The sequence below is a fragment of the Leptonychotes weddellii genome, chromosome 12, assembly GCF_054177405.1.
Source record: "Leptonychotes weddellii isolate Sample4059 chromosome 12, ASM5417740v2, whole genome shotgun sequence".
Classification (NCBI taxonomy): domain Eukaryota; kingdom Metazoa; phylum Chordata; class Mammalia; order Carnivora; family Phocidae; genus Leptonychotes; species Leptonychotes weddellii.
The window spans coordinates 62,846,431-62,859,764 of NC_138380.1; the positions used below are offsets into that span (position 1 = coordinate 62,846,431).

Consider the following 13,334-nt stretch of genomic DNA (forward strand, 5'->3'; position numbering starts at 1 on the left):
CAAGTCACTGGCTTTTCCTCTTACTATTCCTGTAGGCTTGAACCTGTCGTTTTGTCTCTCTGGATTCAATTTTGTTGTCTATAAAATGAAGGACTGAACTCTCCAGGAGAGCAAGTGCATGCCAACTCTGATTGGTAGTATCTGTCAGGAATTCTGGGTTAAGTAGAATGCTGAGGCCATATCCAAGTAGGAAGTAATGCTATGATTTGTCTTTAGTTAGAGAAATATATTTGGCATGCTCAGACAGGATGACATCTAAAGTCCTTTTCAACTGCAACGTTCATGAGACTAAGTTTATTGATCACCAATTAACAATGGTTTGCAACCACTTTCCAACTGACATTTAAGTAAAAAACAACAGGAGGAAACAAAAACATGTGATCATAATATGGAAAATCAAGACGTTTAACAAAATAGTTTCGGTAAGTGGCTTTGGTTGGGAGAGAGAGAGGAAAAAAAACCTTTTTGCTTTTTGTAGAAAAAGACGCAAATCGTGGTTTGTCTTCTTCCTCATGTAAAGAACAGTGCCCTTATCTCTTAGAGGAATGAAGTTTAAAAAGGCAATGCAATGCTTTCCTTGTGATGGATTCTATGGCCTAGGCATGGTCTGCAAAATAGAAACGGTTGCTGGCCACCGCCAAATGAATGGCCTACAGCACTTTGATGTTGAGTAAACTCAAAGGTGAAGGGCAGACAGCTGAGAAAAGCTTCTGATTCAAAACCAAGATTTTTAAAGCAGGAATGATAAAACACCAGGTAAATCTTGGTGAGGAAAAACAACTAAACAGGTTGTGTGCCTGGCTGGATACTGATGCCCCTCGGAATATTTATCTACAGCAATTATCTGGTTTGGTAATTAAATTTTAATTTGACTATAGAAATAACACGTTAAAAAATAGGTTGGGAAGGAAACCATAAATATATCAGACTCTGAAAACCCTGAAATGAGTTCTCTCAATGCAGAGATAGCAAATGAGATTCATCTCTTATAATCAATTCTGATTAATTGGTAGCAGCTTCTCCGAGTGCTACGGATACCAGGGCTCCGAGCCTCAGAAAGGGCTTTTAGCTGTTAAAGCTATAAAATGTAAGGCAAGTCTTATTTTTTTCCTGACAGAACTTAAAATTTTTTATTATCAGGGGTGATCATATAGTAAAATAAGTTTAGCAATTATATTTTTAATGTAACTTTCTTTTAAAATAATATTCCAATTCTTAACATTAGGATTAACATAAGGATTCTTAATGTAAAGAGGATTTTGAGGAATGGAAATGTCTTAGTCCTTAGGCAAAAGTTTATTTTCAAAGCTATACCAGATAAATGACGGTTCAGTATTATCTTTCATCCCAAACGTCTTTAAAAATCTTCTTCATCATTTTTACCCCCAGTTTTTTTTCTGGATAATACTTACTATCAAGGCAATACTATGAAGAGTTGAGAAATATGCACCATCTTATTTAAGTAATTTGCACTCAGTTAAAGCACCCTTGTCATGCTTCCCATTGAATAGCTTATCTCTTAAAACTCTCTGAACATGAGAGGCAAATTAACAAAATTGAAATGCTTTTAGAATAGACTTTAATTCCTTATTAATAAATTACTTATTAATTATAGTGCATTATAATATTCTTAGGCTGACTTAGCTATTGCTAAGGGTAATAGATCACTTAATCAATAGATCTCTTTGTTTAAATTATGCAGTATATTTCCCACACAACAAATATGTAAGAAATTATTTTATACAACACATTAAATCCATTCATTTTGATTTGACAGTTCATGTTTACATAATGTATGGGTTGAATTAAGACTTTCTATGGTACACTTATTTATTTCTGAATGCATTTAATACATGGAGTTCACGCTGCCATCGCAAGTAATGGCTATGTCCCAATTATAGCAGAAGTATATCACATCAGCTAAGGACCAGGAAATAAGCCACAAAAGGGTCTTCGGGTGGCCAAAATCGATGCGGCAAACGCAGGCTTCTGTTTTTCACATCTGGCAGAGCCCCGCGTGCATTAAGACAGAACAAATGTGTTCTTACTTCAACACGCAATGCCACCTCATTTGGTAGTCTGGTTTCTAAACCTGCAGCAGATTAATAGCAGCAAATTAGAAGGGATAGAGAAGCTGCTATAGGAAACATACTGATAACAATGAGAAATGACAGCTGACAAGTTGTCTACAGAGGAGAAAACAGAAAATCTATAAAACATACAACCTTAAAAAGCATTAGCAGACTGGGACCCGCTAGCAGAGGTGTGTGATCAGTAAATGACAAGGCAAGCAAACGGTCCGTAAGGGCGTCGTTATATAATAGAGCAGAGTGCAATTATTGATGTGCCAAATGATGATCCTCTACCATCATGAAAAAGGATTGAGTCAGTACTTGAGAAAACTCAGCTCTCTGAAATGTTTCCTTCTTTGGGGGTTTGTGGTAAAGTGAGGATTTACTATCTTAAACCTTAAAAATTAGCAAGTGATGGTGTAAATGGACCTTTTAGAATGATTAATTTGTTGATAAAGCATCTAAGAGAGAGAGATACACATAATAGGTACCTAACAAAGGCCACCCGGACATGAATACTGACAATACTTTATGACTTTCTTCTCAAAGAGTTCTGTGGAGAGACAGCTTTGAGATTTGAATCTAGCTGGGACTTGCAAGGTCTCACACTCAGCAGCTAGTTTATTTTATCACCATGTACTCATTCTTGGTGATGCAGGAAAAGGTCTGGTAAGTGTTCTCTGGACTTTTTTGTAGAGAAGGGACTTGGTACGTGCCCGTGCACGTGCTTATGCCATTAAAAATAATCATTGTGATAATTGTGAAGTTATATGCTGTAAATTCATTAGCAATGCACCACCATAATCCTTTCAAAATTTAATGTTTACTAAATACATCCAAATTTGCTTTTGTTTTTAAGTAATTGTAAATAAGCACTCAAATGCACACGCTCATCACGATGTTGCTCCCTTAGGGAGAAAATTTCAAATGGACTATTAATAAAGGAAGACAGGATGCTATTTAGCTAGCATGAGGTCCCACTTCATTGCTATGGCCATCACCGTCTGTTACTTGATTTTTGGCTCTCTGCTGTCACATAATTGTTGAAATGGCCTGTAGTTTTTCTGTACCTTATGACTAAAATGTACAGAGAACAGTTTCTGTGAAGTTTTTGGTGGTATGGTAATGAAGGACATTGAACTACGCTTAGGGAGGGTGACGTAATTACCCTGGCCACTTGCCCATATACCTTTTTGCTCTTCTCAGATATGTAATTTTTCCTTTAAAAAAATCTGTTATTTATGACTACCTGTCTTCAGTTTTTAATCTTTGCAAATCTAGCTACCCTCGCTGTTTGAAGATGATGTTTTTGACTCCCTGTGGGTTGGACTTTTGGTTTAATTGTTTTTCCCATTAATGGTGATGGATTTGCACGGGATTTAGCCACACACTGGTTTCCAGTTTCATTTGTATCCAGTGGCATGTGTTTGCAGAGGTAATGGATTTGCAGCCGTAGACAATTGCAAAGCCATGCGATACACAGAGAGACCAGACCCTGTGACCTCAGCTTGATTAGCATGACACTGTACACATGTATATTTCAGAGATTATTAGATTTTAGTACTGTGCATTTTTAGAGTTTAAATTTGATTTTCAGGATTTGCTTTTAAGGAAGACAATATGCTTCAAGCTTTCTGTTTGTGAGTACTACTTAGATACATGTGAGCACAACATGTGTTAGCCGGAGTAACAGCCGTTGTTGCTGTTGGTGCAGACCATATCAGCATTATTTATATAGCTTGCATTTAGAACAAGAGCCTATAACTTCGAATCCTGTGTCATTTGTTGTTTCCAAAAGGAAGCGAGGTGTAAATACTGCCCAAATAGCCTCTGTTGAAGAGCGATCTGTTTTGTAAGTAGCAAATGGGGAAGGTAAAGGTAAAGGGCGCTTCTCTAAAATGTTGTGTGGGTGCCCATAATTTAAACTGATGCTACAGAAAGGAAGTATTATTTTCACAAACAAAACATAAGGGCTTAGTCATTTTCCATTTCTCGATGATGAATGTACCATACATCCATATCATGTTTTTCTCAAAGTGAATGGCATCCTAGACTTATAGAGAAGCGGTCTTTACTGTCGAGTTGCCAAGGTAACTGACCAGCAAGGATGCGGCTCAGCAGCTTGCAGAAAGGCAATTGAGTACATGTGAATACGGAAATGTGCATGTCATCTCAAAACCCACGAGGGCCATGGTGAATTGTGGTTTGGCTCTGGAGATCACAGAAAAGTTTTTTATGAACCAGAAACTGAGATGTTCTGTACTAGTCCCTGAAGTGAGGTGATACTAGTCCTTGAAGTGAGGTGATAGGCAGTGACAGGTACCCTTTTAGGGTCCCACTTCAGGCCTTGCCAAGTGCTATATAGAAAACAGAATCATTTTAATATTGCTTCATATGAACAACCTTTCTATTGGCTTTATAAGCTAGCTTTTACTACCTTATGGCAGCAAAAACTAAGGGAGACTGTCAGGAGTTTGTAATGTAAATGGAGGATGATAACCCATAAGCTGCTACACACCTGTGAGAATTAATTCAAGTTATAAAATGGAAATTTAAGTGAAGTATTATGTATATACTTAGTCCACAAATATAACACCTGTGTTTACCTCCACAGTGCTTTTTAACTAGAAGGTATTCATCCATTCAATAGGCATCGATAAAATTATTCAGCTATGGCAGACACCTTCTAGGTGCCAAGAAAATAACAAAGGTAAATAAAATTCAGTGCTGGACTTCAAGGTGTTTTAATCTCTAGAAAGAATAAGTTACATAAACTCTGGAGAGATTCCTTTAGATTATTCAAAATACTCCTGTGCTTTGAATGTAGGGTTGTGATCTGGAATTTAAATACCTTTACATATAGAATGAAGTAACTTCTCAGTAGGGGTTCACAAATCTCCATAATTTGACTCTTCTTACCAGTTTTTCTCCTTTTACCTTAATTATACCCCAGGATCACTGGCTTAATTTTTTTCCTTGAAAGGTCCCCCCAGTATTCCACAATTGTATCTTGTACAAGTTTTCACCACTGAAATGCCCAAATCCCCATCTATGAGTTTCAGAATCTTGCCAGTATTTTACAAGCCATGTTGAATTCTACTTCTTACATAAATCTTTTCCAGCTTCCATTGCTCCTCTCCGTCTTTCCAGGTATTATCAGAGGATACCTCAGGTATCATACCTAGTTAGGTGGGCGTTGGTCTCCCAAGCCAGATGGTGAGGAAGGCAGGGACTGGGTCTCCTTCGTGTTCACATTCTCCACAGCACCTAGCACTCAGGGGACGTTGTGGAGTCCAGCGGGGGGGAAATTGCCAGTTATCATCCTCACTGTTTTTCTGTGATTTGTTCGTTCTTGTTCTTTGGAATGGGACCATTTCCACAGGTGAGTAAATTGTTTTGAGGAGAAGAAGCTGGGTACTCTAAATGCCATGTAAAGCCTACTGAGGAATACTAGCAAAGCAAGTCAGGAAAGGAGGAGTCTCTCTACATACCTAGTTTAAACGTAACTTGCAGCTTCCTTCCGTCTGTTACATAGCCTTTGAAGTTGTGTTTTAGTAGCAAAGCTATGGATACATGAAGCTACAAGCCAAATATTTTAGTTCAGTTCTCCATTTTTGGCAGCCATCCACAGAACTGCAGGGACAAGTTTTCACAGATAAAGAAACATTTTGTGGGAGTTCCTATTTTTATGCTGAAAAATTTACTGTCAATGATCTTGCTATCTAGGGCTTTTAGTTAGTTGTGAGCCGAGGGTGAGCAACACTGAAGTTCTCAAGGTTAATTACTACATTTACAAATCCGTCAGTGACTAAGAAAAAAGAACTGGATTTATCTGTTTAAAAATTACAGCCACTAGCCAATCAGGAAGATAGAAAAACTAAAAGAGATTGTCGAGGTGACAAGTGTATGTCAGTAATGTGTTGGTGGAGACGATGATATCACAGGAAAAACAATAGGTGGGAACTAATCAAACCAGGTTAGCCAATTTAGTGTACTCACATCACATATCTTAAGTAATCAGCAAATCATGAAATCTGCCCCATTTCATTTAAAGAAATCATCTGCACTGAACTTTATTATCTGATTGTTATTGCTTATTTAGGATATAGCATAGTAGAATAGATTATATTGTGTGATTTATTAAATGTCAAGATCGGGTAAAATGGAATAAAGGAGAGGTATGAGGAGAGATACAAGGAGTAGTACAGCAAAAGTATCCAATGCATTTTTTATAAGTGTATATGAAACTCACCTTACATATACTGATGGCATTATATAGTCTGATATGCTATGTCTAGCAAATAGTTAATACAGTTTAGATTCTTACCATTTAAAAATTACTCTTTATACTTTGCTTTGAAAAAAGGAAAAAAAAAACTGTAGTAATTATGTAGTCATTCAGTTCTCATGATATATTTTGTTGGTAATAATGCCCATGAAAAGAAATTACTGAAAAAATATTATGGATGTCTTCATTATTTAATAACAATTTAAATTACTAAATGTGCCTAATTTTGTTTACGTAATATCTGAAAGTCTCTAAACATACCACGTTGAAAGAGTTGTTCCATGTTTTGTCCTGAAATCACTTCTCTTTAAAACAAACTTCTTAACAATATCTTGCATGTTGCTTTAGTTTTCCCAGAAATTTCTAAAGAAGTGAAACCCTTCTTTACAGCGTAAGTGAATTACTGAAAGCATAGCTCATTATTTGCCTTTCTCTCTCTTATCTTTCCTCTTTGTTTTCAGTGTACACTATTTTCTCGAAGGTGCACTCTGATCGGAATGTATACCCGTCCGCAGGTGTCCTCTTTGTTCATGTTTTGGAAAGAGAGTATTTTAAGGGGGAATTTCCACCTTACCCCAAGCCTGGTATGTTCTCAGTGGGAAAAAAAAAAGTGGTTAACTTACTAAATTTTTCTTTTTGTTCAGTGTGCATAATTTAGATGATATATGATCAAATATTATTAACATTATTTGAAATGGTCTGTATATGTGATAAATTGGTTGTTGTAGGATATTTCCCATTTTAAGATTAGAAATTTAAGTACAGAAGGAAATAACTCATTTTTGAATTTTTTAAAACTTATTTCTACTTTTCCAGTGTTGAGTTTTGTGTGTCTGACAAAGGACCTACCTACCTATGTTGGCATAGAAATAATTATAGCTGTACAGTTACGGTTTTCTGTATTAAGACTTAGATTCTTACATAGTACATTGATTTTTGGAAGACCAAACATGTTGTAGAAGAGAATGAAATATGGTATTAAGAAAGAATTCTCAAGAAAGCTCTTACAATATGAGATAATTTTAACTTCATAATAATATAATGGAGATTAAATTTTCCTTCAAAATAATACCAATTGTGATGCTTTATTTAATTCACCATTGTTTTAAATTATGTTATATTGGATTATCATAAATGCCATCAGATTAATGAAGATATAGAAAGAATAGCAAGAAAAAAATATGTTGTTATTACAACTACTTAAGTAACAAATAAAAAAGGAATTTTCTGAAAATTATAGCGTTAGAATTAATATAAATATTATTTTTGTGGATTATATGATAAATAACATACTGAAAACAGTCATAGAAAATAACCATGTTCTCACCAGCAGTAAGAAAAAGTAATCTTTTCATCAGTTATTTAAAAAATGTTTTTTTTATGTGGCATTCTATGTTTGTAAAACTATATAAATGAACCTTTTGAACAGTAGCTCCAACGTTTGGGAAGAAAATATGTAGTTAGGAGCATAGTTTCTGGAATCAGCCGAGATTGAATTCTAATCTCACCATTTGAGAAGGTACTTAACATGAAAAATTACATATCCCATCAGTAACATTAGGGCTAATAATAGTCCCTTTTATAGGTGTGTCTGAAAATCAGGTGAAATTGTGCCTGAAGAGGCCAGGCACATTCTAACAAATGATGCTGTTGTTGTTATTATTCTTAGTTACAGTTCTTTTGGGTTTAACAACTCATTCTCCAAAGTTTTAAAATTACATTATTTTTGTTTTGATGACACTTTTATCATTTTGAGATATCCCTTGAGATTAGTTCGATAGTGTCCAGAGTTTTATGAAAGAAAAAATTCTCAAGAGAATGACTACATCAGCATGATTAGGGGATTTTCCCGAAAGATAGTTGTCTCATTGGCAGAACTTCCACACTCCTGTGTGACCAAAAAAAAAAAAAAAGGAAAGAAAACAAAATTTCCAAAGACATTGTATGACTGCTTTCTTTGTTGTGTGAGATTTCTAGGCAACTAAATAACCAAAAAGATTTTTTCTTTACTTGAGGCTCTAATCTGAATTCCCAGATGGAATTTTTTTTTTTTTGGTGTGTATTTAGTTTGCTACAAATATAAGAAAAAGATTTTAGAAATATTTTGATTGAAATTATGAAAGCAGCATGTGCGAAAATAACTGTTTTATGTTTTAACTCTGTGCTTCTTATTTAGGCGAGATTAGTAATGATCCTATAACATTTAACACAAATTTAATGGGTTACCCAGACCGACCTGGATGGCTTCGATATATCCAAAGGACACCATATAGTGATGGAGTCCTATATGGGTCTCCAACAGCTGAAAATGTGGGGAAACCAACAATAATTGAGGTAATTTAACAAGAAAGAGCAAAATTATATTTTTGGGTTTTTTGTAATTTGAGTTTCAAATGTTGAAATTAAAATTATATGACAGTGGTTTTCAGTATTTTATGCATAGAAACACATTAGATAACATTTGGAAATGTACCATTCCTTTCTGTTCATTTACAAAGGTCTTTGTTTTAGTTCTTATATATAAAAAAAGAGCAATCTAAATTAGTGGAAAAAAATTTAAAGCCATTTAAAGAAATAGATTATTATAATATGAATTCTATTTAAGAAAATAAATACAAACTTAAAACACTTACTTGCTTTATATATTAATTTCAAATTTTCATGTTCATTGAAATAGTCTTTAAACAGATATCTGGGGGCACCTGGGTGGCTCAGTTGTTAAGCATCTGCCTTCGGCTCAGGTCATGATCCTGGGGTCCTGGGATCAAGTCCCGCATCGGGCTCCCTGCTCCGCGGGAAGCCTGCTTCTCCTCTCCCTCTCCCCCTGTTTGTGTTCCCTCTCTCGCTGTCTATCTCTGTCAAATAAATAAATAAAATCTTAAAAAAAATAAAATAAACAGACATCTGATGAGCTCCTACCATGTCCTAAGTATTATGATCACTGCTGGTGGTAGAAAGATGAGTAAGAGGTGAGTCCTGCCATGATTCTGGTCCAGTCGTTGAAGCACTGGAATGGAAATCCATTGTTAGCCAACATCGTCATAACCATTCTAATCAGAAGGTACTGTTTGATGCAGTTGTAAAAGGGTAAATAGGAATTCACTTTACAAGTAGAAGGAAGGCTATCTTAGCAAAACAACACATCAAAATCTTGGAGGTATGAACAAAACCACATGATCTCAGAGAACTCTAATTGTGACTAGAAAGCAGGACACACCCCAGAGGGCAAATGATGGGAACAGAGGTGTTGATGTTGGTAGGGGTAGATCTTTGAGGGCTCTGTAAGCCATGCTGATAGGTTTGACCTTTATTCTTGAGGTGGTATTAGAATTCATCAGATTCTAGCCTAGTACCTAACATCACACCTGGAAAGTATTAGAAATTAAAACAATAATAAAAACAAAATACTGACATTGAGCCTTTATTGGGAATTAATATGTTTTAAAAAATAAATTAAATGGATATAAAATCTAGTAGAAGTGTTTCCTGGTCTATTATACCCACCAAAATCAGAATTATACTGGCAGTTAATGGCAGGAGAGTCCTTTATGCCCTGATGCCGACAGGAGCTTAGATTCTAATTTAACTGATCAATTCCATAAAGATTTAGTGGTAGTGACCAGGGCAGCAGCATGGAAACTACTAATGGAATTTCCAGGAGCTTTTACAGGTCCTGAGTGGGACATATTCTATGTGGTATAAACTCTCAGGGGATTACATGCTTTGAGTTTTTCTCCAGAGTTTTAATCAGCCATAGATTGTGGATATGAGCTTCCATGTTGGCCAAGAGAAGGTGTTTCTTCTTTTGAATTGAAGTTTGTATTAACATGACTTTTCAGTGATTTCTATGAATAAATCTGTTTCCTTAAGACAATATATAGATACATAAATAGAATGTATACACACCCATTATCTATGTAGATATGGAAATATAGAGAGATATAAAGAAAGAAAGTTATTTTGAGTTATTGTCAAAATAATTTTAAAAAATATTCAGTAAAATTATATAGGTTATTGACCCAAAATAAGAGAAAATGTCATTTCTTAAATGGGAAAACACTAGAGGAATTCCATTTAAATTGAAGAGCAAAACAAGAATGAACCCCTCCACCACATCTATTACAGAATATATTAGAAGTCCTAGCCAGTGCAGTAAAGAAAGAAAAAAATATTAAATCTGTAAGTATTTAAGGAAAGAAATAGAATAGTCAATGATATAAAGAGTCTATAGACTACTAAAATTTTAAGAAAGCCTAGTAGTAAGTTATAGGCTCAATATAAAAAATTTGGTTATATTTCTATACATGAAAAACAAGTATTGAGAAAATAAATGTTTTAAAAAGATACCATTTTTAATAACAACAAAAATTATAAGGTACTTAGAATAAATCTAACAGAAGATATGCAAAGTTTGTATGGAGAAAGTTATAAAACTTAATCAATACTAAGATTATGTAAGTGAAAAGGTAGTCTATTCAGGGATAGGAATACTCGAAATCATGAAGGCATCACTTTCCCCCTAACTGATCCATAGATTCAATGCAATTCCAATGAAAATTGCAATAGGTTTTTTCATGAAACTAATGTCAACTAATTCTAAAATTTGTAAAGATGATAAATGGCCAAGAACAATCAAGATACTCCTAAAGAAGAAACAAAGGGGGAAAGGTTTCTTTCCTTTCCAGATATCAAGATTTATTATAAATCTATGGTAATTATCATAAGGTTGTATTGATACAGAGATAGACAAATTAATCAATTAATAGAATAGAGAGCCCAGAAACAGATACATCTACATAAGGAACAATGATTTATTTCGGAAGAGATGGTGCCGCAGATGATCGGGGAAAAGGATGTCTATTGAATGGTGCTCAGAGGATTGGTTTGCCATATGGCAAACACAAAATTAGATTCTTACTTCATAAGAAATATAAAACTCAAGTCTAGATAGTTTAAGGATTTAAACGTGAAAGGCAAAATTTTAAGCTAGTATATGAAAATGTTGAAGAATATTTTTCTGAGTTTGGGGTAGGGAAGCATTTCTTAAATAATACCTACATATTTTTACTTGAGAACAAAGATTGAGAAATTGTACTGTGTTAAACTTGTCAACTGGTGTTCATCAAAATAAACCATTAAAAAAATAGACAACCCACAAACTGGGAGAAGTTATTTTAAAAATATATAGCTGACTAATGATGTGTATCTAAAATATAAAAAAGGACTCCTATAATAAGACATGAAAATCAGAAATAAGACATGAACAGACATCTCACTGAAGAGAAGACATAAATGACAATTAGGTAAAGACACTTACTCTCATCAGTAATGAAAAATGTTCAAATTAAGACTACAATGAGAATTTTACCCTTGGTAAAAGTTATTGAGGATGGATATGGGGATTGGATAAGTACTTTGGAAAACAGTATTGAATATTTTACATAGCTGAATATCACTGTACCCTATGATCCAGCAGTCCCACTTCTAGGCATATACCCAAAAGAAACATCTGCAAACGTCCACTGAAGGCATGGACAGTCATGCTTATTGAACAATTGTATAGCAAAACACTGGAAATCCACAGAGCAGTGGAGACCCAAAAGTCTAACAGCACGAGAACAGATAGAAAGTTGATCAACAGAATAGATAAATTGTGGAGTTTTCACACAGTGAATTAAAAAAAAATTTTTTTTAGTAGAGTTGACACACAATGTTACATAGTTTCAGGTGTACAACATAGTGATTTGACAATTCTCTAGTTATGCCATACTCACAAATGAAGTACCATCTGTCACCATACAAGTCTATTAAATATCATTGAATGTTTACAGCAACAATGTCAGCTTGCCCAGCAACCTGGATAAATGTTGTAAACGTAACGTTGAATAAAAAAAAAACAAGTTCCAAAAGGCTACATAGAGTTAAACATTTCTCTGGAGCTCAAAAACAAGCAAACTAAATAACGGATTTGAAGCATACATGCATTTATCATAAGATGATATTTAAAATGAATGGGATGATAAGCATAAAACTCAAAATGGCTACTTCTGTTTGGAGAGAGGGATAGGAGAGAAACACGTGTGTTGAGCCAGGAGTCTCAGGGGTTCATGATGTTCTCATACCATAAATGTTATGAATATGTCAAATAATATGCTAAAAGGATAATGATGAAAATTTAACATCTTTTTCATTAACACAAGTAGTGATTAATCTGTAAATAACATTTCTTTATTCATATATAGTAACATTTACAGTATTTAAAAAATTCTATAAAAGAATTTTGCATATCTTAAACTCATATTTAATCAGATAACCCCCCTGATTAATTTATTCAGTAGATATTTATTAAACATCTAAAATAGATCAGCCACTGTTCTAGAATAGGGGATCAAAAAAGTATACACACATACCTCTCTGCCATGAAGGACTTCACATCATCATGATAAGTAAAATTTATTTTATTTTATTATATTAGGTTAATCACCATACATTACATCATTAGTTTTTGATGTAGTGTTCCATGATTCATTGTTTGCGCATAACACCCAGTGCTCCATTCAGTACGTGCCCTCTTTAATACCCATCACCAGGCTAACCCATCCCTCCACCCCCCTCCCCTCTAGAACCCTCAGTTTGTTTCTGAGTCCATAGTCTCTCATGGTTCGTCTCCCCCTCCAATTTTCCCCCCTTCATTTTTCCCTTCCTACTGTATTCTTATTTTTTTTTAACATGAGCTCCCCATAGCACATACCCTCCGCAATGTCTGTCACCCAGCCACCCCATCCCTCCTACACCCCACCACTCCAGCAACCCTCAGTTTGTTTCCTGAGATTAAGAATTCCTCATATCAGATCATCATGATAAGTAAAATTTGATTGAGAATGTTACTATATTTAAATATCTCATTAGAAGTGATAGAAGGACTGCATTCTGTTACAGCTGTTAAAATTAAGCATTAAATATAAATTCAGGTA

At 34.7% G+C, this 13,334-nt stretch overlaps 1 protein-coding gene across 7 annotated transcripts in view; it reads left to right on the forward strand.

The window, feature by feature from the left end:
* Positions 1-13,334, forward strand: part of SGCE (sarcoglycan epsilon) — a 66,959-nt gene that overhangs the window by 19,388 nt on the left and 34,237 nt on the right. For all 7 annotated transcript variants that reach the window (XM_031025193.2, XM_081800524.1, XM_081800522.1 and 4 more), the window contains 2 exons: positions 6,822-6,944; positions 8,537-8,694. In XM_031025193.2, the coding sequence (XP_030881053.2) occupies positions 6,822-6,944; positions 8,537-8,694 (281 nt within the window). The remainder of the gene's footprint in view (positions 1-6,821; positions 6,945-8,536; positions 8,695-13,334) is intronic.